This window comes from Oryzias latipes, chromosome 3 (assembly GCF_002234675.1).
Source record: "Oryzias latipes chromosome 3, ASM223467v1".
NCBI lineage: Eukaryota > Metazoa > Chordata > Actinopteri > Beloniformes > Adrianichthyidae > Oryzias > Oryzias latipes.
This window is the reverse complement of record NC_019861.2, coordinates 27354417-27380562: the sequence shown is the minus strand read 5'-3', so window position 1 is coordinate 27380562 and position 26146 is coordinate 27354417. Positions and strand designations below refer to the sequence as shown.

Sequence of the window (26146 nt, the reverse complement as noted above, 5' to 3'; positions counted from 1 at the left end):
TAGTGTAGTTTGTGCATTTTTGCTGTGTCTGCAGTGACACTTCCATGTTCCAACAAAAACATTTCCAAGACATTGTCATTCAACAGGACTCTTAAGATCATGATTCAGAGTTCACAGATGATTTTTTTTTAATTAACTAAAATAAATTGCTCTGTCTTCTCATGGAAAACGTATCGTCTTCTCAATCCCATAATGTAAAATTGATGTTTTAGCTGCAGAGGAAAACATACTCTGCTTTTCTTCCAGGAAACTTTTGAAATCCAAAAACATGCCTCCAGTATAGTTATTAACTATAAGCCTTGTTCACTGTTTACAGCACATGGAGTACTGTACCTACTGTATCTGAGCTTTTATGCTTTTAAAATGGCCTGCACAGCTTTTAACGATCAGTTTTTCGTATAATAAGCAGCTCCAGTCTACCTCATACTGTTTCACTTAGAAGTAAAGGCCACTTAGTTTTTGCTTCATTAAATAATATTTGTGTGATTTTTTTGTTTTGTTTTTTTAAGTCTGTAATTGGGGGTAGTTTTTCAATCGAGTGGTGTTTCCATATGACTTTTAAACCAAGCTACTAATAAAAAATAACTATTTTTCTAGTCAATTGATAATCCCCTAGATGCATTCAAAGAAGGTTTGAAACAGCTGTGTGTTTGTGCACCTCCATCCATAGGGTCTTTGATGAGGCAGAGTTTCTACAAGGAGAGGAGATGCATTTCTGCACTGGGAGAAAAGCCTCACTTAGTTGTGTGGATGTTTGTTTGAAGTCATTCAATTTGTTTCTCTGATAAAACTTTTTTCGAAGTTTAGCGGTCCAAAAACCAAAGCTGAACTCGGTCACACTGGTGGTGCCAGTTTCATCTGTTTGCGCGAAGGGGGGTCTAAGGGCAGGGATGCCAGTATAGCTTAGTCAGTTTGTTAGTTCATTTGAACTCTTTGTATTCATGATCCTTTTGAGTTCATGTTTTACTTCGAAGCCCATCGAGACGACTGTTGTTGTGATTTTGGGCTATACAAATAAAATTGAATAAAATTGAATTGAATTGAATTTACGCTACATGAACTGAGTGATGGGACGGATGTGGAGTATGAAAGCATGTGAAAGGGGGCTGAAAGATTTGAGTGTTTGAAGAAAGTTTAAAACCAGTCATGTGTTAACATAACATCCCTGAACTCTTCTCCTGAAAGCTGAGGCAGGTGTAGCACACTTCCACACATCTGCAACTGTAAAAAAATATTTGAAGTAAAGTTTAATGAATAAATAAGATGCATGTTATATCTAATGTACGGTTTCTTCACCACATAGCCAAGCCTCAGGTTTCTTGTATAGATACAGCCATGTTTTTATGCTTGTAGTCACTGTTTAGGCTCATGGGGTGTGTGTATCAATAGAAGGAAAGTGGAGGGCAAAAGGCAGGATGGTTATAGTTTTCATTTTTCATTTTGTTTGTTTTCTTATTTTTAACTGTAAAGTGCTTTAAGCTATGTGGCATGAAATTTTTTTATTTATTTATTTTTTTTACAAAAAAGCTTTAATTGATTATTAGCTTCTCAGAAACGGATATGTTTAATTTCTATAGCATTACAGTACTTTCATATATAAAATATATTCTCAAGTATAACACAAACTAATGTGTGGAATTTATTTTTATCTTTTAAGAAATGCTCTTGCAGGTCATTTCACCACAACACTTCTATTTATTTGCCTTGAATGTCTTTCATGGAGACTATTAAAGTCACGTTTTTTCTTCTTTTATGATATTCTGGATGAGTCCTCTTTGAGTTGGTCCTTAATTACAGCGATTTGAATAAAGCAATACGCAGGAACACCATTTTAATTTGATTATATATATATATATATATATATATAACACAGGAAACACAGTTTTCAACGAAGTAGGACTTGATGCTGCTTTGTAACATTTTCTAGCCTTGTTTACACATCTACCCTTCAGTTTTGTTTGACCACTTATTGATATACTGCCTTTTAAAAACTTTTAGCACACTTCACTTAGTTAAACATAGTTTAACCAGAATTAACTCTGGTAAGTAGCGAGTCAGCAGTCTTGCAGTATAGCCTTTATTTGCAGGAGGGAAAGAGATTTGCTTTTAAAACAGGTCTAGTAAGATTTAAGAATTGTTTTCTTCCACATGTACTTACCATGTTGAATCGGTTTTGTCTGCACTAATTTTTTCTCCGTGTAATAGTATAATTTGAGATACAATCCAAAAACCAGCAAAACTGACATCTGTTTTTGTGTACCCTATTATGTCCATTGGATGACTTAAAAATATATATATAATTCATTGTCAGCTAGTAATCATAACCCCACTAGGGTTCCACAGATTATGATCCCCGTCAAAAATCCATTCTCATAAATATTAACATCAACTTATTTAGCCAATGAAAGGTTGAGGATAACGGAAATGCAGATAAGTCAAAGGGGTACAGTGTAATTTTAGTGTATTGTGATCTAACAATTCCTTGAAGTTTAGCTGTGGGGGAAGAAACTTTCTCTGATCTTTCTAACAGTGACTCAGCCAGAAGTAGATGGAGTCACTTAATAAAAATACAACACTCAATTCTCTGCATCTGCATTTTGAGTATCCTTAAAAAGAAGTGCAATAAGTATAAAGAGGGTCTACCTCCTTTGCTCCCTCAGGAGCAAACAGCAAACTTCATGAGCCGCAGACCCCTATAAATATTCCAAGCAAGGCTGACCTGGTTACAGAATGCCCTTGGGAGTATGAATTAGCATCTGAATAATGACGCTGCTGTAGCCAGTTGAAGACTGGCATGGCAAAAGTGGCAGTACGGCGCAAACTCCCTCCGAAACTCCCAAACAGACTTACCACCAAGCTATAAGAGCACAGCTGTTAAGAGGAGCACACATCACCAACAGATGCAGGAAAAAAAGCTATACATCCAAGAAAAAGGAAATGGCACAAGCATACATTTATGGTTTTTACTGCCTTAGTAGAAAGATAAAAATTGAATGAAAACTATAAGAAATACACATTGCACATGGATTTCCTCTGTAGAAAGTGAAACATTATACATAAAGTGTTATGAGATTTCCCCGCTCTTTCTTTCATTCTTTCTTGTATTGCATCCAGCAACAGCTCATCATCATATCTGAGAGAACTATGATGTGTTTAGACTCTATTCAGTCTGTATTTCACTGATATGAAATAACAAACAAAACAATTCAAAAGGCAAAAATCATGTAAGGAACAAAAATAATACAAGATTTGACAGTAAATAAAAAGACTAAAATAAAAAAAAACAGATTTAACCTAACATAAGGTCTGTGTGTGCATTAGTGTGGATTATTACTAATCTGCAACTTCAGGTCAATTACTATTTACAAAAGATTATTTTAATTATAAATCCTCAATTTTTTTCTGTATGAAACGAGAAAGGCCAAACCATTACCGAGGAAAGCAACTGGGTTGTTATCTGTAATCGTAATAATTTTCCTTTACCTATTTTAATTGTCTGGAACTACAATGACAGATTACTGTCATGTTTCCTTTGGGGAGAATTCATTGTAGGGTTAGGAAGACCGTTACCTTTTACATTAAAAAAATGATGAGCTTTAAAAGCTCTTCCAAACTGATTTTTATTTGCCATTGGCAAGAGGCCTTTTTAACCTTTTTTTACACCAAAGCTTCAGTTCCAGTGTATACATTCTTTTGACTTCCTTAACTATTCAACGGTGTACACAATTGACGTAATTCCAGAGATTCTGAAGTGGAAAAAAGCACCTTATCGCCGTTATCACCGTTAAGGCAGTGCACTTATTGCTGCAGCCTCAGTCAACCCTGAACTGTTTGTCCGGGTTTGTACTGGAAATAATATGGTATGTCAGTGTAAAAGCTGTGCAAACGACAATAAATGAATTCTGATTCTGATTATCTAACACGATTCCGTAGTAATGTGTTGCATATCAGGGCAACACCGGACCTGGAAATCTACTCCTCTCTGAATTTAGTTAGGATAGTTAGGACCTAAATGACCTAAAAGACTAAAGGTTTTTTGCAAAAAATTAAAGTGTCACTGAGCAAGCCAACACTAAAAAAGGAAGCCATACCTCCTGCCAGAATCTGTTGCTCCAGTTCAGCCATCTGTTTTCTGTAGGCCCTCAGCGCAGCTTCCTTGAATGTGGGTCTGATGCGCTTCTTGGGTGGTGCTTCAACTGGCTTTTCCTCTGGTACATTTTTATTTTCATCCTCTTTCTTTTCTTCCACTTTTTCGGTCACCTCAATAGTCTCTTCTGATATTTCTTCTAACTCCTCTAACTCCTCCTGGAGCTCATCACCCTCTTCCATCTCCTCTGTCACATCATTGTCCTCAGTCTCATCCTGTTCTTCAACATCTACATATTCAACCATTGCATCATATTCTGCAGTGTCTTCAGTGAGCTGGGTTTCATAGTCCCCACTGTGCTCTTCATCATACTGCTCATCCAAACTGCAATCATACTCCAGAACATTTGCCTCTTTGATTTCTTTGTATTCAGCTGGGGCTTCGACATCTTGACAAGTCTCTTTATCCTGAGAATCATCATCGTCTTGAAATGTCTCAGTGTCATCAGATACATAGTCCTGAGAAATCTCACACTCTTGTGCAAGCATGTCTTCCTCTTCAGTCTCACTAGCATTAGTCCTGTTCTCCAGGTTAGCTAATACCTGCTCCATAACTTCAACATAGTGAGTCTCATTGTCAACTGGTTGTTCAGCTTCATCAACAATTTTATCTTCCTCCTTCTGATGGGGTACTGAATCAATGGGAATGTCTGCCTCTGCTTTATTACCGGAGTTGTTTGCAGTAGAAGTGGATAAAGTACGAAAGCGCCCCATAAATGTGGATGAAGAGTTTGCTGGTTCCTCAGCAGGAACAGGAGGAGTCTGTGAGCCAGACTTCCAAACTACCTCCAGAGCTGACTTGGCTCTCTGTAGAGTGGACCCAAAACCAAAACCAAATGACTTTTCAGTCAGGTCAATACTAAGTCTACTACTCCAAGATTTAGGAACTTCCTCCACCTTTTCTGTTCGTATCTCACTCTGACTGCGGTACATGCTAGAGGACTTGCTAGGGGCCTGGTGAAAGCTATGATTGACATCCAATTCAGGGAATTTTTCACTGGGACCTATTTTGGTGACATCCTTTGAAATATCTTTAGAGGCTACATTTGGTGTTACTGGAGTAGGTCCTGTTGGAGTTGCTTTAGGTGTCTCTTTAGGGGTCACTGTTGGGCTTTCTTTGGGTGGAATCTTTGAAACTTCTTTTGTGGGTTTTTTAGCCATCTCTGCAGTTACAACTTTAGATGACTCTTTTGTAGGTTCTTTGTTGACTTGTTTTGCAACTTCTTTTGGGACTTGTTTTGAAGCTTCTTTGGTAACTTCTTTAGCGGGAATTTTTTCACTTTCTTTAGGTGTAACATGTAGTGGCTCTTTAACTACAGATTTAGGAGATTCTTTAGGTGATTCTTTGGGAGTTGAGTCAGGGGTCAAAATAGGAGTGTCAACTGGTGTTATTTTAGGGCTCTCCTTTGGTGACTGTTTAGGACTTTGTCTTGGTGTCATTATAGGACTATCTTTCGGGACAGCTTTAGAAGTGACCTTTACTGCCTCGCTTGAACTCACTTTTGGTGCTATTTTAGACACTTCTTTAACACTGGTCTTTGTGGTTTCCTTGGGTAGGATTTTGGAAGTTTCTTTTAGAACTGCTCGAGGGCTTTCCTTCACAGCTGAAATTGGCATCTCTTTAGGTGACTCTTTAGGAGCTGGTTTGGCTACCACTTTAGATGAAATTTTAGCAGCAACCTTTGGACTTTCCTTTGGTAATAAATCTGTAGCTTCATCTTTGGAAGCAAGTTTACTTTGTTTCTGTGTCACTTTTGTGGATATCTTTGTGTTTTCCTTTGCAATTACCTTACAACCTTCTTTAGACTGCCGCATAGACGTTTTGACTGATTCCCTCTCTGTGATAGGAGGAATAATGTGGGTGGTTATGGGTGGTAGAGAAGATTCTCTGTCCAGCATCATGAATTCTTCATCGCCCTCAAACTGCAAATCAACCTCTTGACATTTGGTGATGTTTTCGGGAAAACCAGGAATGGTTGATGGGTCGAAAGGACTGCTAACCTCTATGGAAGCCTCTAAGCCAGAATCTGCTCCCTGCTCCAGATGATGCCAGTCTTTCCATGGTGATAGATCACCTTGTAAAGACACCTGGGAGCCACTATAGTGGCTTCTATCTCCAGACATGCAGACAAGTCCATTGCTAACTCCACTGTCAATAGTTTCTGTTGTCTCTGCCTCATTATGTTCATAAGTTTGATTATCAGGATGACTAGAGCTAGCATACCAAGAAGAAGCCATGTCCTCTTGTTTTCTCTGCCACAATTCCTGATCTGATGAGGATAATAAAGAAGAGCCATTTGCCCGTGTAAAATATTGACTTTCAGAAAAGTCTTCTGAGTATGACTGGCAAAGTTTTGAACAATCAGACTCTGAACGGCTAAGTTTTGGGGTTGAATAGTCACTCTGAGAAAGCCAACCTGGTGTCAAATCAGAGTAGTAAGCTTTTGCATGCTTCTCTGGGTCGAAGTAAGAGTCATCAGCATAGTGAACTGTGCCCGAGAAGGCTGCTTCATCTCCTGACCTGCCATGGTGGTCATGATGTCTCCTCTTCTCTGATTTACCTTTGTGAACAGGCTTTGAAATGACCATTGCATATTTGTTTCTACTTAATTCATCAAGTTCTTTATCACTGTCCATTGAGTCCCAGTCATCGCTTTCCACTACTTTATCCTTCCCTGAGACCTTTATATCCATGCTTTCATAGGTTTGTGAGACTGACATTGTTTTGTCTTTTCTCTCTTTTCCATCATGACTTAGGCTGTCAGTTGAAACTGTAATCCCTGTTCCTTTGAGTTTGTAGCATTTCTTCAGCACTACATCTCTGTCTTGGGTTGTAGCAAAAATGACAATAATTGGGCGTGGTTTTGCATTGGAACATTCTCTTTGCTGCCCTAACCTGTGAGCAAGCTCAATTTTTATTGTTTTGTGGGCATCTATGAAACCCATCTTGTCTTTCAGAATTTTATATACTAAACCCTCTGTTTTTTCTGACCTTTCTTCAGGTACATTAAGGAACCGTAAGGTTGAGTTATTAGCCTGATAGCTTATTTGTTTGATATAGTCATGAATATCACGTGTTTCCCTCCTGGACTGGACAAACCCTGAGCGAAGCTGTTCGATCTCACTTTGTACTACTTCTACACTACTGGATATCTCATCAATGGAACTCTTTAGGGCATTGACATGACCACGAAGCTCAGATAATTCTGTCTCTATTTGGCTGATCCCTTGAAGTTCCTTAAAAATCATTTCCATTACATCTTGTGTCTGACTGATGCAACCTGTTGAAGAAGACCCAGGCTCTAGAGTTGAACTCTTTTGCTGCCGTCCAGCACGGTCCAAAGATTTGCTGCGGATTCCAAGGGTTTTCCTCCAATTGCTCACCTCTGAGTCTGAGGAGACACATTCTTGGCTCTTTTTCCATTTCCTTAACTTGCGTAAAGCACCTAACCTAAGTGTGTGTAAACTTGAACGCTCCCCTCGTTCCCCCTCAGAACTGCCTTCAGATGGAGCCAGGCTGATGAGGCTCTTCCTGTTTCGTCTTACTGGCATAGTGTGCGATTTATGTTCATCCAGTCTCCTGATAGGTTTTGTCTCACTCAGGAAGTCAGAGTAGCTACTGTCGATGGAAAGGACCTCGGGAAATATACTGTCATTATTCAAAAATGGAGAGTTTCTTGGAAGTCCATTTGCGATCGCTACACGATAACTGAAAGTGGGCGATAAGGAAGAACAGTCGTTCTTTCCGTCGTCTTCTTCAAGTGATATGTTACGTGCCGAAGAGCATTTGGAGATCTTTTTAACTGTTGTCTTCAGAGTGGTAGACAAAGTCAGATTTTGTGCTTGCAAATCAGTGGACAGTTTGGGCTCTTTGTTTTCACTTCTTTCTTTCTTCTTTATTGGATTTCCCAATTTCTTTGTAAACATTCCTTTGCAAATCTTTTTAATATAGGATAATACAGTCTTGATTAGGGCAGTAACCATGGATGGGAATCCAGTGGACCGTTTTTCTCATTGGGCAAGAGAGAAAGCTGGCTGGTAATGCAGCGTTGATGAGCGTAGCACAATGAAGCTATGCCTGATGGCGATCCCCAATGCACTGTCATTAAAACCATAGACCTTGAAGAGACTCTTGAAATGTTCTTAATCCAGTGGTTTTCTTCCAGAATAGAAACATTGCTCTGTAAAAGAAAACAAAGCAGTTTTTAGCAGTTTGTCCAAAGAAATTATTTGGCATTTGTATTTCTACATATTTGTCAGTATGTCAATGCATTTAAACTTAAAGGGTAACATTAAAGGTCTTGTAGTTCGTCTTCTTCAAGATTTTTTAAACATAGTACACTTTAACCAGATAAACTTGGATCGACAGAAATCCTTAATGTTCTTTGCTTTTATTTCTAGAAGTAAGTTTATTATTTTCAAAACATTTTCTAAGCAAATTTTATAGTCACAGTTGTTGGGTTGCTTTAGGAAAGAAAGAGAAAACAAAGAAAGACTATGAAGTTGGTACAATTGAGTATATTTGCATTTGTCAGTCAAAGTCAATAGACCCAGAGTGTGCATTGATGTTAACAGCTTCTGAAGCACAAGTTTGCCAATTATTCTAATTGCTTAAGTGTTACAATACTGCCTTCTGTGTATCTATAGAGACCACAGAACACCACACTGTGCCATAGCAACACTTTGAAGCACTATTTTTGCTTTAAAAGGCTAAAGGTGACATTTCATACTTAAGAAAAACTTTCTATGATTAAAAACATCTGTTATAAAGATAATATATTCTTTACAATTTTATTTCTTTAGATTTGTATTGACTGAATTGTGTGGAAGTATTCTCTGATTGAAATGCTGAAGGAAATTACTTCCATTTTTGAACACTTGTATCCTCAATTAGTCTACTTTCTATGATTTTGCACTTGAGTTAACTATAAAATTGGATATCGAGAAAATTGTTGAAATGGAAAAAGACAGTTTTCTTTATGGTGAAGTGAGTTAAATGAGTGATGTTCTGCTGTACAAAGGACATGACAGCTGCTCCACATTAGTTCTGGGGTTTAAACCCTGATATTTCTAGAGACTCATGACCACTGATTAATGCTTATATCTGTTGAGCTGTGAAACAAAACACTACAGTTAGCATTTAGGGCTGGCCTTAGATTAGGGGCCAGGCATTAGCTACCAGAAACCTAATAATTTTCGAGCTACCACCATGATATGCAATGAACCCCACATATTGATGATTTGTTAAACTCATGGTCCAAATTTTTGCCAAAAACATAAGAAAACAGCTTAATATAATGGCCAGGTATTCTCTACCAGTTTTATTGTGTTCATCAGGATACGAAAATGGTACGAAAAAATACGAAAAAAAAAGTATTGAAATGTTTTAAATCTATCAGCAAAAGGAGCAAAATCTTTGCTTTATAAACATTTGAGTGTGATTTTATTCAATCAAGCAATGGTGCCTGAAAAGAGACTTTGGTTATTTATTTTCAGAATGTACACATTCCATATTCATATTACATTACATATCAAAATAGCTTTAACGGGTTCACAGAATTTTTAGTAGTAAACCGTTACTAAAAATTTTAGGGTCTCAAAAGAAATTGTGAATAATTCAAAACAATGCACTACGCTAGCATGTTTTTGCCAAACATTTAAGTTACTAACAGCCTGCCACTGCAATATATTTGTGATGCGTTTTTTGTAATGTGCAATACTGAGCTGACCACTATTACGGTTCATCATGAGATCTTGGATTTGAAATTGTTTGCAGGAGCAGACACTGAAACAGCAATTGCATAACGCACTGGGCTGCATAGTGGCAGTGCTCTGTCTAAATAAATCCCATTGAAGGAGTCCCAGTGTTTAATGAGTGTCGATCACCAACTAAGAGCTGTCTTTCTCTTACAAGGGCCAACTTCCTGGCATCTGCAAGTTAAGGTTTGACAAATGAAGTGTTCCCTTTTTTTTCTGGAGCCAGAATTTATTCACAAATGACTTACTAATGCCCGTGAGATATTGCCTGTATCATCCGATTAGAGTGTAATGATGCAAGAATTAGAAGAAAAGGATGACAAAAAACTAGATCACCTTGTCTCACTCGTTATCTTTTTTTATATGACAATGAAATCTGCATTATGACTTATGTGAAGACTGCAGAAAACTTGCAATGATGTCATTTAACCTATTATGGCAAGTAAACAAGATTAAAATAAGTGTTTTTTGTACTGTTTGTAATAAAGGCAAATGCAGTTTGAGTATTTTTTTATCCATAGAAAAAAAAACTGAACTTACAAGTCTTCATATTCTATTCCTAAAACAAATAAAGATTTCTCTTAAATGTTTTCAATTGTGATATGTTCAAAATTGTTTATGATAAATATAACCTAGCATCCCACATCTCTTGAAGGACTGAAAACATTTAATGTATGCTTCTGTTTTTCCATCTGTCAGAGCAATCAGAAGCAGGGAACAAGCTCCAACTGCTCCAAACTATATATATGATAACAAGTTTCTTCTTTATTGTGTCGAGAAATAATGTTTGAGCTATTCATACTACATTGAAAAGACAGTCCTCTCTTTGGCTACGTTCACACTGCAGGGCTTAATGCTCAATTCTGATTTTTTTTTTTTTTTTGCAAGGTCGTTCACATTTTCAATTAAATGCACATTTTTGTGATCTCCTGTGTGACTGTGGAATGACCCAGAAGTGACCCACATGCGCAGAAGAGTATTCAACGGGGAACGACGTCACTCGTTTGCGGAAGTAGCTAACGTTAACAATGGATGTCAACAACAGTGTCAACAGCAGAGCTCTTATTGCATTATTACATTTATTTTCACAAAGGAGCCAGCACAATTACAATCTTCTCATTTTAAGAAGGCATTGGAGCCAGGATCGTCTGTACCAACTGTTGTGGAATGGGGATGCGTATGTGTTGGGGCCGTGCGCGTGTGTTTGTGTGTGTGTGTGTAAGAGACAGGAGAGAGTGCGTGCAGCGAGGTAGAGAATGAGGGGTGCAGTGTTGGTGCGCATTCATGTTGTGTGTTGGGGAGGAAGGAGAACGGTAATGAAAGAAGGCTCCACCCAGAATAAATGCTATCGACTCTTTATTTTCTGGAGAATCCCGGAGAATCTAAGGATCCGAACACGGAAGTGAACCCCGGAGGAGGATCCACCTTGGGTCCCCCGCGCTTCTGACCACGGTCGGAAAGGGAGAAAAAAAAAGTAATTGCGGGGAAGGTTCAACACCACGCTTAGCCATTTCGATGAAAAGGTTTTTTAAAAACCGCCCGGTTGCGAGAAGAGCCCTCGAATTTGGCCTGAATAGAGCTTTCACCCCAAATATTAATCCAATCGGGGACATCGCTTCCCTTCCACTGACTGGTCTCAGCAGCATCGTCCGCCATGGTTAATGTTGATGTTCTAGTTCCCTCTTATTTCAACGCAGAATGATGACTTTTGTAGCGTATCAATGACGTAAGGGTCGGATACATGTGGCCTGGCCGGTCAGACGCCGGTCGCATTTCAAAAGATCGGATACGTATCGGATTCAGGGCCACATACCCAAGTGCCCTGGGTCGCATTTGAAAAGATCGGATCTGTGTCGTTCAGACTGTCATGAAAAGATCAGATACAGGTCACATATGGGCAAAAAAATCGGAATTGGGTCGTTTCAGCCTGCAGTGTGAACGTAGCCTTTCACTTTGAATTTGCTGACATCATGTGCACTGTTATGATCTAAATTATTTTTTCTAGCCTAATGTTAACCTAGTGTGTAGCCTAGTGTGAAAATCGGCTCCGCTTTTTTTTACATGTCAGAGTCGAGCCCATTGAACCGCATGGCTTACCTTTTAATTGTTACTATTCATCCAAAAATCAGGTGTGCTCTTTATGAGGTTTTTGTGCTCTGTCACAAAAATTAGTCAGAAAATAGGAAAATCAGGGGAATCCTCTTGTCCCGTGATTCTGCCCCTCCCATTTGTGAGTCAGACTTAAAAGACTTATAAAAAGAGTACAACCCTTCTACACCATGCATAAAGGAGATGCTTCTGTGGGTGCTCCATTACTATCTAGGGACCTATTTTACCCATTTTACCCAATGCATCTAATTAGTTAAGTAGTCTACTGCAAAAGGAATTCTACATCTCACAGCGTGTACAACTACGGCACTCCCCTTTAATGAAAATGAGTGTCACTTGGAGGCATGCTAACCTATTTCTCACAATAGTACATCTGGTACTCTCTGCTGGAAGAAAAAGAAGAACAGAAAAAGTAGCAAAATTGGAGGTTATTTCATTGTGAGAAAGTTTAATGTATATAAATATATATTCTTCTGGGTAACACTAGAACATTTTTTGTACAAACTGTTAGGATTAGATGCATATAGATGAGACATGATAGTCTGTTACGTCATGTGCACATGATTATGGATTATGGCCAAGTGTGCATTAGTGCACACGTAGGCGTGTGCATGCATGTGCATCTATGCACTGTGGTGCAAGACAGCACATGTGCCATGCATGTCTCTGTGCATGACTGCGTTCGAGCATGCGTGTGCTGCTCTGAGACAGGAGCCAATTATCCTACACTAGTGGGAGCTGAGCATTAGAGGGTGTGTGCATCCTCAGATCATATTGCCTTCACACCCATCCTCAGTAAGGCTGCATTCTGACATTTATACCCGGAGTAGTCCATCTCCACACCGAACAATACTCCTCCTGCAGCCCTTAAGGAATCCAACCTACATCAAAACAGACTCCCTCCTTTCATAAATCCAAATCTCACCGTTTTATATGGCCTGTCTGGCCGGCATCATGGCATTCAGTGAGAAACAGCAGCAATGCTCACATGCATTTATGTTACGTTATGCAGAGCAACATGGGGGGGGTGGAAAAAAGAGGAATGAGATGTGGTGTTTAATAAAATTTGGAACAATATTGTTCAAACTGTTTAGATTAGAACCAGAGAGATGCTACCATCTATCCATCTGAGCATCCTTCTCAAATAGCGCCTCATTAATCCACTGACAGGGCCACAGGGGAAGGGTTGGAAGCAACAAGAAGAGTCAAATATTCAAGCTCCCCACGTCATGCAAAACACGCATCCAGCGCCCTAACGGGCTGCGCTGCTGCACATACCTAGTGTTGCCAAATCCCCGTGCAGGACGCAAACCGTAGTGAGAGAAGCGAGCCGTGTGGAGCCGATCCCCGGGTTTCAACGAATGATCGGCGCAAGAGGAGCAGCGACGCTGGCTAAGGAGAGAGGGAGGGAGGGAGGGATGGAGAGAGAGTGGCTCGGTGCACAGCTGGCTGCTAATACCAGAGCTCACAGCATCTCTCCGCGCCCGTCCAACATCCTATCCCAAAGCCCTGCCTCCGCGTGGAGACGCGCGCACACCTCTGCTCCATGCCGCCGCTCCGGTCGGACCTCTCTCCTGAGGACGAAGCGAGGAGCTTCCTCTCAAAGCTGCCTTTTTTATGTGGCTTGCGGAGCCTCTTTTTCTGCAGACGGGCACGGGGTGTCCTGAAGGCAAAAGAAGCTGCTCGTGGTGACGCGGATGATGGGGTGGCAGAAAGCTCTGCTCCTCCTCCTCCTGGCTGCCCAGACTGAGCCTCTGCTTCCCGGCTGGAGGATCCGTCCCTCCCATGAACACACCTCCCACCCCACAAATGTGTGTGTGAGTTTGCGTATATATATGTGTGTGTTAATGAAACACAAACCCCCACATGCACACAGAACAAGAGTTTTGCTTAAAAGGAGTCTCTGACTGTACGTCAGGATTGCATGCCAATGTTGAAACCATGTACTCCTATGAAAACATAACAGTGATGTAATATGTTAATTGACCAGGCGTTTTGCCCATCACATTCATAGAGAACCAGCAGGCTGCTTTTAATTATTCACCTAAAATCTGAACAGATTTTACATTAAGTTTTGTTTACTTGTGTGTTCTTGTGTACACCTATTTAATTTACACTTGAATATCTTGCAAAAACTTCCCCTGCACTGTTCAGTACCCATGTATTAATCTCTGAGTCACAGTGGAAATTTTGGCTAAAGACGTTCTGGATCGGTTATAGGTTAGTGAAACAAAATTAACCAATATCAACCATGAATCGTATCACTAACCACAAATTATATGTATCGAATCCTGGTTAAGAAGAATTCCTATGCTTCTAGTTATGAGCATGCATGTAGGGTACCAAAAGTGAACTTTATTTTTTGTTCTGTCAAACACACATTTACACAGAAATCCAGCTGAGATCCCCACTGGTGTCAGTCACAAAGAAACTTCTAGTTATGTTTGTCTCCCAGCTAATACCCAATCAGATGCTGCACATTTGGAGGCTGGAATAGATGGGGTCCACTCATGTATTCAAATAACATCTCAGCTGAAAGCAAGTGGTTAAACAAAAAGAAAAAAAACTTGACCCAAATGGGCTCTCAACAAAGATGTTGGGTTAGCACAGTCAGTGTCATTTACATCTATGCTAGGTTTGCCAATGTATCCATGTACAACAGTTTGCTAATTAGGCTTTTAATTCAGCCTTGACAGAGGCATTTGACAGGGAAACGGTGGGTCACATGACAGAACACATCTTTTCACCAGCTCCCCCTGCCTTTATGGTGATTAAGTATTCAAATACAAGCCGTCTCTCGCTTGCTGCTGTGCTCCATGAGCCTGCCTTCCGTCCGTCAGTTTTATCCTTTCTCAGCTGTTATGTGTGTAAGGCTGTCTTCCAACAGCCTCTAATTGTCTGGCCTTCAAGCTGATTCCCTCTCCCTTCCCTTGCTCTGTCACATAGTGGGGAGAATGAATGTATGGAGATGTATGTGTGGCTGTGTGCGCAGGCGTATTCCAGAAGGTGTGGTGGTTGTAGAATCTAAAGTGGAGCATGGCTCCAATCGCCTCCCACTGGTCAAGTTGGAAACTGCAGCTCTGGGGCTTGTGCCAGTCTGACCCAAATGATCCCCGCCAATTAATGCTGCACGCCTGCGCTCAGACAAAGATAGCACAGTGAATTCTGATTTATTTTAGCGTTTGATATGATTCACTTTATTTCGAATGTTAATAGAGGTGGAGTGAATCAGCAAATTACTTGTTGGTAGTGGTGATGTATTACCATGCAGCTGTTCTCAAAATGAAAGCCAAATAAGGGAAACTCTTTGTTTTCCTCATTTTTCCAATGTCACATTCTTGTGTTTCTATTTTTCATTTTCCTTCCTTCCCAGGTTTTGTATGCAGTTTCACTCTCACAATTTCTGACACCTCTGGCAGCAGACCCTTACTCCTGCCTGTGCCTTTTCATTGCCAGGGGATATCTACAGCCAAGCCTCCAAAGGTCCTCTCTATCTCATTCGCCACTCTCTGCTCTCACAGGCCCTTACCTACCCAAGCTTGTGCAACACACATATTCATCTTTCTGTCACTGGTCATTAATACCCGTTACACACACATTGTTTTGCCTCTGAGCACAGGCTGTAAAAAATGGAAAAATGAAGAATCGCCTATGTACTTTTTGTCTCTCTGCTGAAAAAGACAAAAAAAAGGAACATGCAGGTGGGATGAACTGACTGCTCTAAATTGCAACCTCTGTGAACTGATCCAGGACTTTATCGACCCACTGTATGGGGTAAGCATCAAGCATTCTTAACCTCATACTAATCCTCATATAGCTTATAGATCATGACTTGACTTTAAAGTAATGGGACCAGACCAAACACCACAGTTTTCTGTCACTCCAAACTCTTCTACAGAATGTGACCCATGTTGGTCACCTTTCCAAATTTAGTATTTAATTTAAGGGAGTATGGAATTTGTCTTACTCTGATGTCTTACTGAATACACTGTTTTCTGTCAAACACACGACAGAATTTGATGAGGCCTCATACACTTCAAACCAAGTTGGGTTCACTTAGTAATCCTGAAATATTTTAACCGTTCTAAAGTCTGGTGGGCCTAAAGTGCAAGTCACACCAACAAATGTCTTAAAAATACATATTGTCTTAAAAATACATATTAAAGATCACAACGACAATTTAAAAAAGCAAAACAAATGATACAAATAACATGTCCTTTTTAGAAATAAAAACACAACTCCAAAAAAATTAAACAAAATAAAAAAGAAACATTTCGGAAAACAAGTCATTTCCAGATATTCAAACGAAATGTTGGAAAACATGAAACACAAAAAAAAGAAACTTGAAAAGGGTAGGTACTATGGGACATGGATGATGAAGTTTGATTTTTGTTGTTTGCGTTTTTTCAAATGGGTTTTTTGATTAGTATGGAGAATATTTAGCATAGCTTCATATCAAATAACTTAAATGATTTAAGTCATTAAGTTTAAATGATGGACAAACCTCATCATCCAATCAGTGATGTCCTGTAGTCCTTGTGCCTTTTCCGGTTTCTTTTTCTTTTTTTTTCTTTTTTTTTACATTTCTTTGATTTCTGGAGATTACTTTTTTTTTCCAAAATGTTTTTTTCTCTCTCTTTTTACGAAATTCAGAATGGGTACCATGGGACATCGCTGATTGGATGATGAGGTTTGTCCATCATTTTGACCATGATTTCAGCCAAAAGTTATTTGGCATAAAGTGATACTGAATATCTATACTAATCATACATATTTTATTAATATGCGGACATTGGTTTTCTGATATTTTTTTTTTATTTTTTTTCAAATGTCTACATCCAAATAGCAATGTGCCATAGTACCTTTACCTTTTCGGTTGTCTTATTGCGCTTTGTTTCTCAACACTTTATCATAATTTCTTAAAATGATATGGGTTTTTTTTTGTTTATATGTTTTTTTTTTAATTATTTGATTTTTTTGGAATTGTTTTGAATTCTGGAAGTTTGATTTGATTTCTAAAATGTAATGTTATTTTTAATTTGTTTTGCTGGTTTGTTTGTCATTGTGATCTTTAATGTTTTTGCCTTGAGTGATTCGTACATTTCGATTGCACTTTGGGGCCACTGTACACCATGGGATATTTCTGAAAATCACTCAAAAAAAAATGTTTTCAATTAAGATGCAAATGCAGTTTCCCCAGATTGAAGTTAGAACAATAACTCCATAAGGACAAAAATTAAGATGAAGTCTTTTTGAAATGTGCATTGCTCCTCCAGGACAGGTTGAAAAGGGCCGTAGATCTACTCCAAAACAAAATGCTCTCCTTTTGTCCATAATAGCATGTTTGACTCAACAGAGTGAGACTGCAGCTGCACAATCTGTTATACCACACCAGTTAACAGGCCAACTGAAGCCTGTGCTGCCAGCAACCATAAAAGCAGTGACACTTGTTCTCCTTCTGGCTATTGACAAGTCACCACATGGCATTAAACACATCCATAAACTGTCCTAGCTGCTCTGGCTCCTTATAGAAAACCTTTCTTACCTTTCCAGAGGGACTGCAATAGACATTTTGGTAGCTGTCATCAAGGTCAACAATTCCCACAGCACTTCTGTCTTGTGCCTAAGGCAGTTCAAGCAGGCTTTCCCCTGCCCAAGAAGGGGAGCTTCTGACAGTGAGGTGGCCCAGAGACGCATTTCGTTGTCAGTTATATGACATTGGTCTCAGAACCCTGCCGTGCACTACAAACAGACATCCAAAAACACTGTAGCTTTAAGCTTGTAGCTTTTGAGTGGAATGGTTGGCCTCTGCCTCAGCTCGTCCAAATGATCCGGCATCCCACAATTCCAAACACAGATAGTCAGGCTGATGATGCTTTTACCAGGTACTAGTCCATAAACCCTCTTTTAATATCTACCTACAGCTATGCAGAAACAACATTGGACCACACATAAACATTTGATTAATTAAAGGTCATGTTGATTTCCAATAAAACTAAGGACTTTGGTTTTTGTCTTCACACTTTCCTGACACCAATTCCTGACACAACCAATTATCAGTCGCAAAGCTTTTATTTTGTTTTGTTTTTTTTACAGCAAAATGTCCTTGCTGAGTTAACAGTCTGTTATTGTCCGGTCCAAAACAACATAACTTTTTTCCCCTCTTATTTGTATTTGTGTTAAGAACTAATTGCGTATTACTGGCTAAAGGCAATAATCTGACTGTGTAAAAAAAAAAAAAAGTACCATCTCAGTGATGAATTTTCATCATGAAGAAATAAACACTGAAGTGTCACTAATGGAGAAGGCAGATGGCCTTTATATGGCCCTTTAGTGTTTAAAATCTTAACATCGGTGCATAAAGACATGGCCATGAGCTGATGTAGAATCAAATCTAGCACATGACCATCCGCTTGAAGGAAAACAAATCTTTTCATTTATGTGGATAAGGGAGACAACATTAAAGTTGCATCTGTAGATAACACAGCTGTCTACAAACAGCTGGCATTTTTTTCATGTTGCCTTCAGGTTTATAGTGCAAGATTAACATTTGTGTGATATAAGGATCTACTGAAGCAGAGATGCATGGGCATCTCTGATTGGGTCTACTTAAGTAAAACAAGTGAATGTTTGGATTTAAAATGGTTTTGAGGTTTCAAGGTTTACTGGTGTCAGCAGAAAAACCTAAAAAAGTAAATAATCTTTTTATGAAGTCAATGGTTTATTTGTCGTGTAGGGAGTGTTTGCAGAGAAAGAAAAACCATGACCACAAACCGTTTGATATTTAATTTGACACAAAATTAGAAATAATATAAATGCATTTATGACTTTCAACACCTTGCAATTTATTCTAAGAAATTATATTATTTTAATGCTGAACTGTTTCGAATTTAAACAACAATTAAGAATGTTTATGCCACAGTCTCGAGTTTTAAAATTAAACTTGAAGACCCCCTCCAATGAAAATCATAATGCAAATCATAAATTAAAATGTACTTGTGGCATTTTTCTGATGGAGAACAAAAGCAAAGAAAAGTGAGCTTAAAATAGCATTTCTCCATATTTCTTTATTTAAATTGTTGTGAATCAGAGGCAGATGAAAAATGCCATTTGAAAATGCTTGTACCGTAGTTGTAATGTAGTTGCTACTATGGCAGGCCACAATCTTACTGTTTAGCTTCATTCGGGTGCATCCACTTTTGACAACTACATCCAAGTTCATCTTTGTTTTCCTCGTCCTCCAAATTGACTAAAACAGGTGTTGTTATTTATAGACATGGATATATACGTATCTTTTTAGCCACTCCAGCTTCTTTTTTTCCTCTAAGCTCAACGTTTACTTTCAATACAAAGGAGAATGTCGATTTAAAAATGGCATAAAATCAACTAAAGGACACATTGTAACTTTAAAAAGTTTTAGAAACATCTGGATGAAATCTCTTCAGCAAAGGAGGCATTGTCTACAAAAATTTGTAACACACGTCTCATTTTATTAAGATTTCAGCTTGGTTATGCAACAACTTCAATCTTTCCATGTCTTCTCATTATGAAAGGCTACAAGACTGTTTCTACTTTAATGTTTTAGTTCAAAGAATGTGTTTAAATAAATACCTTATCAGTATTTTGACTTTACACGTCTCAGATAATCAATATGCAGTCTGCCACATAGCAAAACTTTAATGTGTCATTTTATTTTAAGAATTACTCACTTGCAGTAATGAGTAAGGGATTATTACTAAAATGGGGAAAAAAAGTCACTCACATTTATAACAGAGAAAAAAAAAAGGAATACAATTTCCCAGGCCCTCTCAAAAGACTTGGGGGGGGTAATTTCATCTTGTCAGCACACGGCTCATTTGTTGTCTCTCTTTGTCTTTGTCTGGTCTAATATTACTGGCCCTGCTGGGTGGCTGAAATCCCTGGAGAACCCAATTAATGCTCTGCTTGTTTACAGGATTGCTCTAATAAGAACGTGCCACTTCTGCTGTAACATGCTGCAGTATTAAAAAAAGCAGAGCTGATTATATACAGGCTGGAAGCCTAACAAAGTTAGAATGTCTCAAAGTTTTGCCTCTGTGTTTGTCACATGTGACATGTCTCACGGCTTCTATAAGTGTGAGAACCTGAGGACATTTGACCTCAATCATTTTTTTGGGGCTAATAACTACAACTAGTATTAAGTAAGTGAGAATTTCACCTGTCCATCAGAGCTATAGTAGGGTAGACAAAACTATAATTTCTCAGGTACGTTTTAACAAATCTTCATTTTTGTAGATCTGTTGTTAAAATATTTTATACAGCACTTCTTAATCTGGAGAATTTTTCTGCAATACAGATTTTAGTACATTTTTAGTCTAGTTTATTCCAAATGAATATTACTCTTGATTCAACAGATGAAACTTAAACCATCTTCTTTTATGCTGTACCAATGTGCATTTTCAAAACTGTCTGGCTGGTTAAAACTAAAGTCATTAAATGACAAATAAAAGCTTAAAGCTCTCTGAGTGAGGACACACGCCAGAGAAATCAGAGGGAGTTGGGCTAAAGATAGCAGGTAAACACGTGATCTGTGAGGTTTGGCCTTACCTAAGCCAAAAGGTGAACTAGGGAAAAATAATGAAAACAACACAAAAATGTTATGGGGAGGACAAAAAAGAATCCCAATCAAACAACGGACCAAAAAATTCTTACAATAATTGTGCGATAGCATGTCAAATGGAATATGGCTGAGAATTATTTTTATTTCTTAATATAGAATTGTTGAGAAACCAGTTGAGGTCAACCTAAAACATGGTATTTACGTCATCGATGTATCCAATAATTAATTATTTTTATTTTGTTCAAACACAACACATTTACTTTTATTTCTATGGGTTTGATGAAGGGGGGGATGACACACTTATTTTCAATGTTCTTATTACTTACTGTTTAACTTATCAAAACCTTTTTTTATTTCACTCAAAACACTGTAATATGATGGGCAGAAATTTGAATGTCTCTTTCAAACCAAGTTAGACGTTGTGCCTTCCCTTTGCAAGTTTTCTTTTTTATTCTTGGCTGTATACATTTTCTTTTAAGCAAATTGTTGTTTGCCTGGAGTAAAAATGTATAACTCAAATATACGGTATATATAAAAAAAAGATTGGAATTTGAGCAGGCCATGCAACATAACTGAATTCCATGAAAGCTGCTGTACAACAGCATCTTTATTATGGCTTTCTGCATAATCCAGAATTCTGCTCTAGATTAGAGAGATATACTTATGCCAGGGGCGGAGCAAAGGGGGGAAGCTGCCCCCCCCAGCAAAAAGCTTGTTCCCCCCCAATTTTTGAGTCAACATTAGTGTCATTATTGACGAAGATTTATAAAATTCTCAATACAAGCTTCTTTAAGCAATGGTAAAGCACCTCAGAAAAAAAACCCTGCTGTTTTAATATTAATAACAGCAACATTCATTAATATCCTATTGGTATAGGCTTAAAATGTACAAGTTAACATTGCAGACAGGATCCACACCAGTGGCATGTCTCCCAGGATGCACTGCAAAATGTTGATGTTAATCAATGCTCTCATCCATCATCCATACCCACTTACTCCTGTTTGGGGTCACAGGGTTGCTGGAGCCTACCCAGCTAATGTCAGGCAAAAGCAGGATACATCCTGGACAATACGCCAATCCATCACAGGGTCACACAGAGACAGACAACCACACACACTAACATTCACAACTAGAGCACAATTTAGAAGCACAAATTTACCCATGAGATATGTTTTTGGACTGAGAGGAAGCTGGAGTGCCCAAACAAAACCCATGCATGCATGGGGAGAACATGCAAACTCCACTCACAGAGGGATTAATACCAGGGTCTTGTCTCTGTGAGGCATGAGTGCTTATCATTACACCAATGTGCAGCCTCTCAATGCTCCTATTATTTGACATGTTATACATATAGTTTCATATAGTTTATGCTTACATTGGTCAAAACGTATCATATATCCTCTATTAAAAATAGGAGAATATGACGACTGAATTTACCAGTGTTTGTTTTGTACCTGACTACTCTTTTTCTTTTATCCCTTCTGACCTAAAGATGAGATTTGTGATTCTCTGTCACTACCTGATTAATGTTCGGACTCTGAACAGGGCCACATAAAAACGCCCACAGCCTAAATTCCTGTATCGTCTGAGGAATTTGCTGAGAGTAGGTTCTGGTTGCATGTTTGACCTGTGAAGAGAAACCCATAGATGGAGCACTAGAGGACAAAGAAACAATGTCAAAGGTGCCATTATCATGTGACTCGCAGCTGGTTTCTGGTTGTCCATCATCTGGGTCCAGTGGTGTTCTTCCAGCTGGTCAGGTCATAGGATAGTGAGACAAATTCCCAAGGTCTCTTATGTCTGCCTACCATAGTAGGTGAACATAAGAGTCAAACAATAGTTATTGAACAGAAAAAGTTTGAAAAAAAGAACAAAGTAAAGAAAATATTATTTTCTAATCAACAGCTGCTACATACCCTAGAATACATAAAGACTGTCTGGATATAAACACAACACAATTGTACTGGATGGTTTTATTTAAGTTGATCCTAAAAAACACCTCCACACATATTAAGTAAGGGATGATGCTCAACGAGGGGTCCATTAGCAGAAATAAATGGACAGTGTGGAGGCGTGAACTGTCCAACATGGAGGAAAATCTTTTATAAAACACATTCATCCTGCATCAAGCAATAATGTAAGCAAGACAAAAAAGACAGACAACAAACTATTTAAAATGATAGTGCAACTTTGTCATTGATGGTAAAATCTGGCAATATTGGCATTTTCAATAATGTTACCCTTTGAAGGACAGAGATAGTTTCTACTGTTCTGCTGTTGGGATTATCTGTGGAATAACACACATCCACCTCTGTTCCAAGTATCCCGTTTCCCGTTACCAACTGGCAATTAGGCCAGTACAATAATATAGAAAACTCAGGCTATGTAACGGAAACTCATTTTTTTGGGTGTCCATTATTTCTTTTAATGGACACCATGCAGCCAGTTAGAATTAAATATTCGCCCAGACCATGACTGTTGACTAAGGGTGTTCCACAAAGTTAACCTCAACTGTTCTGAGGGAACGCTTCTTAACATCAGCTTCAAAAAAGAATTTAGTCAGCCACCAACTGTGCAAGTTATCCCACTTAAAAAGATGAGAGAAAATTTTTATCACAGGTACACCGCAATTATGAAAGACAAAATAAGAAAAGAAAATCAATTTGTCTGATTTTTAAATAATTTATTGGTGTATTATGGTTGAAAAAAAGGGATTTGGTCACCAACAAACAAACAAGATGTCTTCTCTCACAGACTTGTAACTTCTTCTGTTACTTCCTCTGCACATGTCAAATGTGGCCCGCCATGTCATTTTATGTGGCCCGTGAGAGCATAAAAGTTTTTAATTTCTTAAAATGAAAAATAGAAATTGGTGTGTATTTATTCATATCTTGGTGGAATCAGACTTAAAACATCTGATTGGGCAACTATACATTAGGACTCAAACACTGTCAATATAAGTCAGAATCAAATGTAAATGATTTATGCTAGTTTAACAAGCAAACATATGTTTTCTATGCAACTGTTATAACTCTAAAAAGTTATAGTAAATAAATAATGAGTTGTTTAACATTAAGGAGTAGTTATGTTTATCTTTCATTACATTTAGTTACATGTATAAGTTACATATCTGGTCCTTTGAGGACAACCACTATCCTGATGTGGCCCTTTTGTGAAAATGAGTTTGACACCCCTGTGTTAGAGGATCCTCTGTCCTCCACCCATTACCTGTATTAATGCCACCTGTTTGAACTCGTTATCTATATAAAAGACACCTGTCCACAACCTCAAACAGTCACACTCCACTTTGGCAAAGACCACAGAATTTTCTAAGGACACCAGAAACAAAATTGTTGACCTGCACCAGGCTGGAAAGACTGAATCTGCAATAGGTATGCAGCAGGAAAGTGTGTAAACAGAGGGATGAAGAGGAAATAGTGGGAAGTCTTACTCCTCGCCAACAGTCCTGCCCACAACTCAGAGGCAAATTTCTGATGAATTACTGCAACTCTGCAGAAACCATGTCTTAGAAAACAACACATTTTTTTTTTAATTTGGCCTAAAAATGGCACAATCATAATTAAAAGACCACAGGATTGTTTTAATAATAGATTAAACGATAATTATTGTTGGACTTTAAATGTCAGTTTTTTTCTATTGTGCAAATAAATAAAAAAAGGATATGTAAGCCAAATTAGTTTAATGCAACTTAGTCACATAAAACTGTTAAAAGGTTCAGCTTTGTTTCTAATGCAAATATGTGCCTTAAAACATTTTGCTGGTTGACATACTCAGAAGTAACCAGGTTTTACAACAAATGTCAGATTTTGTTTTACTTAACTTGTAAATAACCAAACAAGAAAGATGGATATTACCTCTGTATTAAAAAAATATATAGTTTTTTTGTTTCTTTATGGAGATAGATGAAGGCTGTTACCAGTATGGCACTGTGTGTTTATAGGTATTATTGAATCCTTTATAACAAATATTGATCACATGAAACTCTTACTTTTATAATAAAACAGATGTTATATGGAACTATCTGTTAAAAATTGTGTTAAGCTTCCAACCTGACTTTAAAACACTTAATATACTCTATGTCCTTTTAGAAAACGGCACAACTATATCTGTCTTCAAGCTTGCATATTTATAAATGCTCACCTTTTACCAATACTGCATTTTCCCATTTAATTTAATGGCAAGGTTGAATTTGTGACTAGATTTGTTTTGATGTGACCTATGCAAATGGACCTCAGGACAAGAAGAGGAAGTCAGAGAACTTGTGACCGGATGACCATAACTCACTTCTGGCTGCTGGTGAGTTATGCTCAGCTCATAAAAGAAAGACCATAACAACAAATTACAATTTTACGTCTAGCCATACAATGTAATGATTTGTTTATTTTATTATGTTTGGAGTGGCAGAATTACTCTGAGTGGCTGGAAGGTTTCAGTCTTTCGTTTTCAAGACCCGGTAGCCTAAAGGTGACAACCTGTTCATTTCTATTTCTATCATGAGATCATTATCTCACCTCTTACCCTGCAGCCGAACCAGAGTTCGTATTACACTTTTGATCCTATACACAATTGCGGTACAATACAATCTTCAAAAAAAATCCACAAAATGAGTAATAAAATCATGCATCTCTTAATCCCTATTAAAACAAAATTAGCCATTTACTTTATATATATACAAATATTTCACATCAGCTACACACCGTTTTAATTTTATTTTCACCTGCAGTAACTCTTTTAGAACCATCTTAGCAGAATTGCTCAGGTGTGAATGCACGATGGTTGAGCAGCAACAGAGTATGAAGCTGATTATCATTACAATTATGTCTGCAAGCTGCGCAAGCTCTTTACAGCACAGACTTTAAACCACAGTTGTTTCTGCACGGCACTTCCTTTCTACCATTTAGTCCCACAGCAGGCTGCTGACGACAGATAACAGCAACACAAAGCATGCTGGGAGATAAAAGCACCAAGAAACATCCTTGAGCTGTCTGGGAGCCTGTTTTTGCCGCACAAGACTGATGAATAAAGCAGGAAAACAAACAGACCTGTATATTTGTTGAACGTCGAGTGCAATACACTGAAGGTTGACATAAAAAACATGCAATTGCATTCAAATATCAAACATGTTTTGAATATTGCTCCATTCATAAAGAAATGTTGTTGTTTTTAGACAGACTGAGTCAAAAAATTGTAAATCAAAGAATCCAGAATAAATTTAGCTCATGAGTTGTTCGGGCTGGTAGAGGAGCACATTCCAGGGAAAAGATCATTGACCTGAAGATGTAAATGTTGCTGTCGTGGTCTGGTGGTGAAGCTAGAGTGGTTAGTTATAAAGTGTGCCTAACATATTTGGTTAAGTATTTTCTAAAAAAACAAAACAGCTTAATTAAAAGATACTGTGTTTGAATATGTGACATACTGTATGTATATGTTTTGTGCTAATTATTTACTTATTTTCCACTTCCAAAGGATGTACAAAAATTGGTGGAATTGTGTTAATGATGACATTAATCAAGC

At 38.2% G+C, this 26146-nt stretch overlaps 1 protein-coding gene across 5 annotated transcripts in view; it reads right to left on the bottom strand.

Moving 5' to 3' along the window:
- Positions 1–13684, bottom strand: part of unc13c (unc-13 homolog C) — a 130839-nt gene extending 117155 nt beyond the window's left edge. For 3 of the 5 annotated variants that reach the window (XM_011493025.3, XM_020700036.2, XM_020700039.2), the window contains exons 1-2: positions 13291–13684; positions 4092–8327 (exon numbers count right to left, since the gene is read on the bottom strand). In XM_011493025.3, the coding sequence (XP_011491327.2) occupies positions 4092–8130 (4039 nt within the window). In that variant the 5' untranslated portion in view covers positions 8131–8327; positions 13291–13684. The remainder of the gene's footprint in view (positions 1–4091; positions 8328–13290) is intronic. The other 2 variants (XM_011493029.3, XM_020700044.2) reach the window with 1 other exon arrangement.
- Between the last annotated feature and the right edge of the window lie 12462 nt (positions 13685–26146).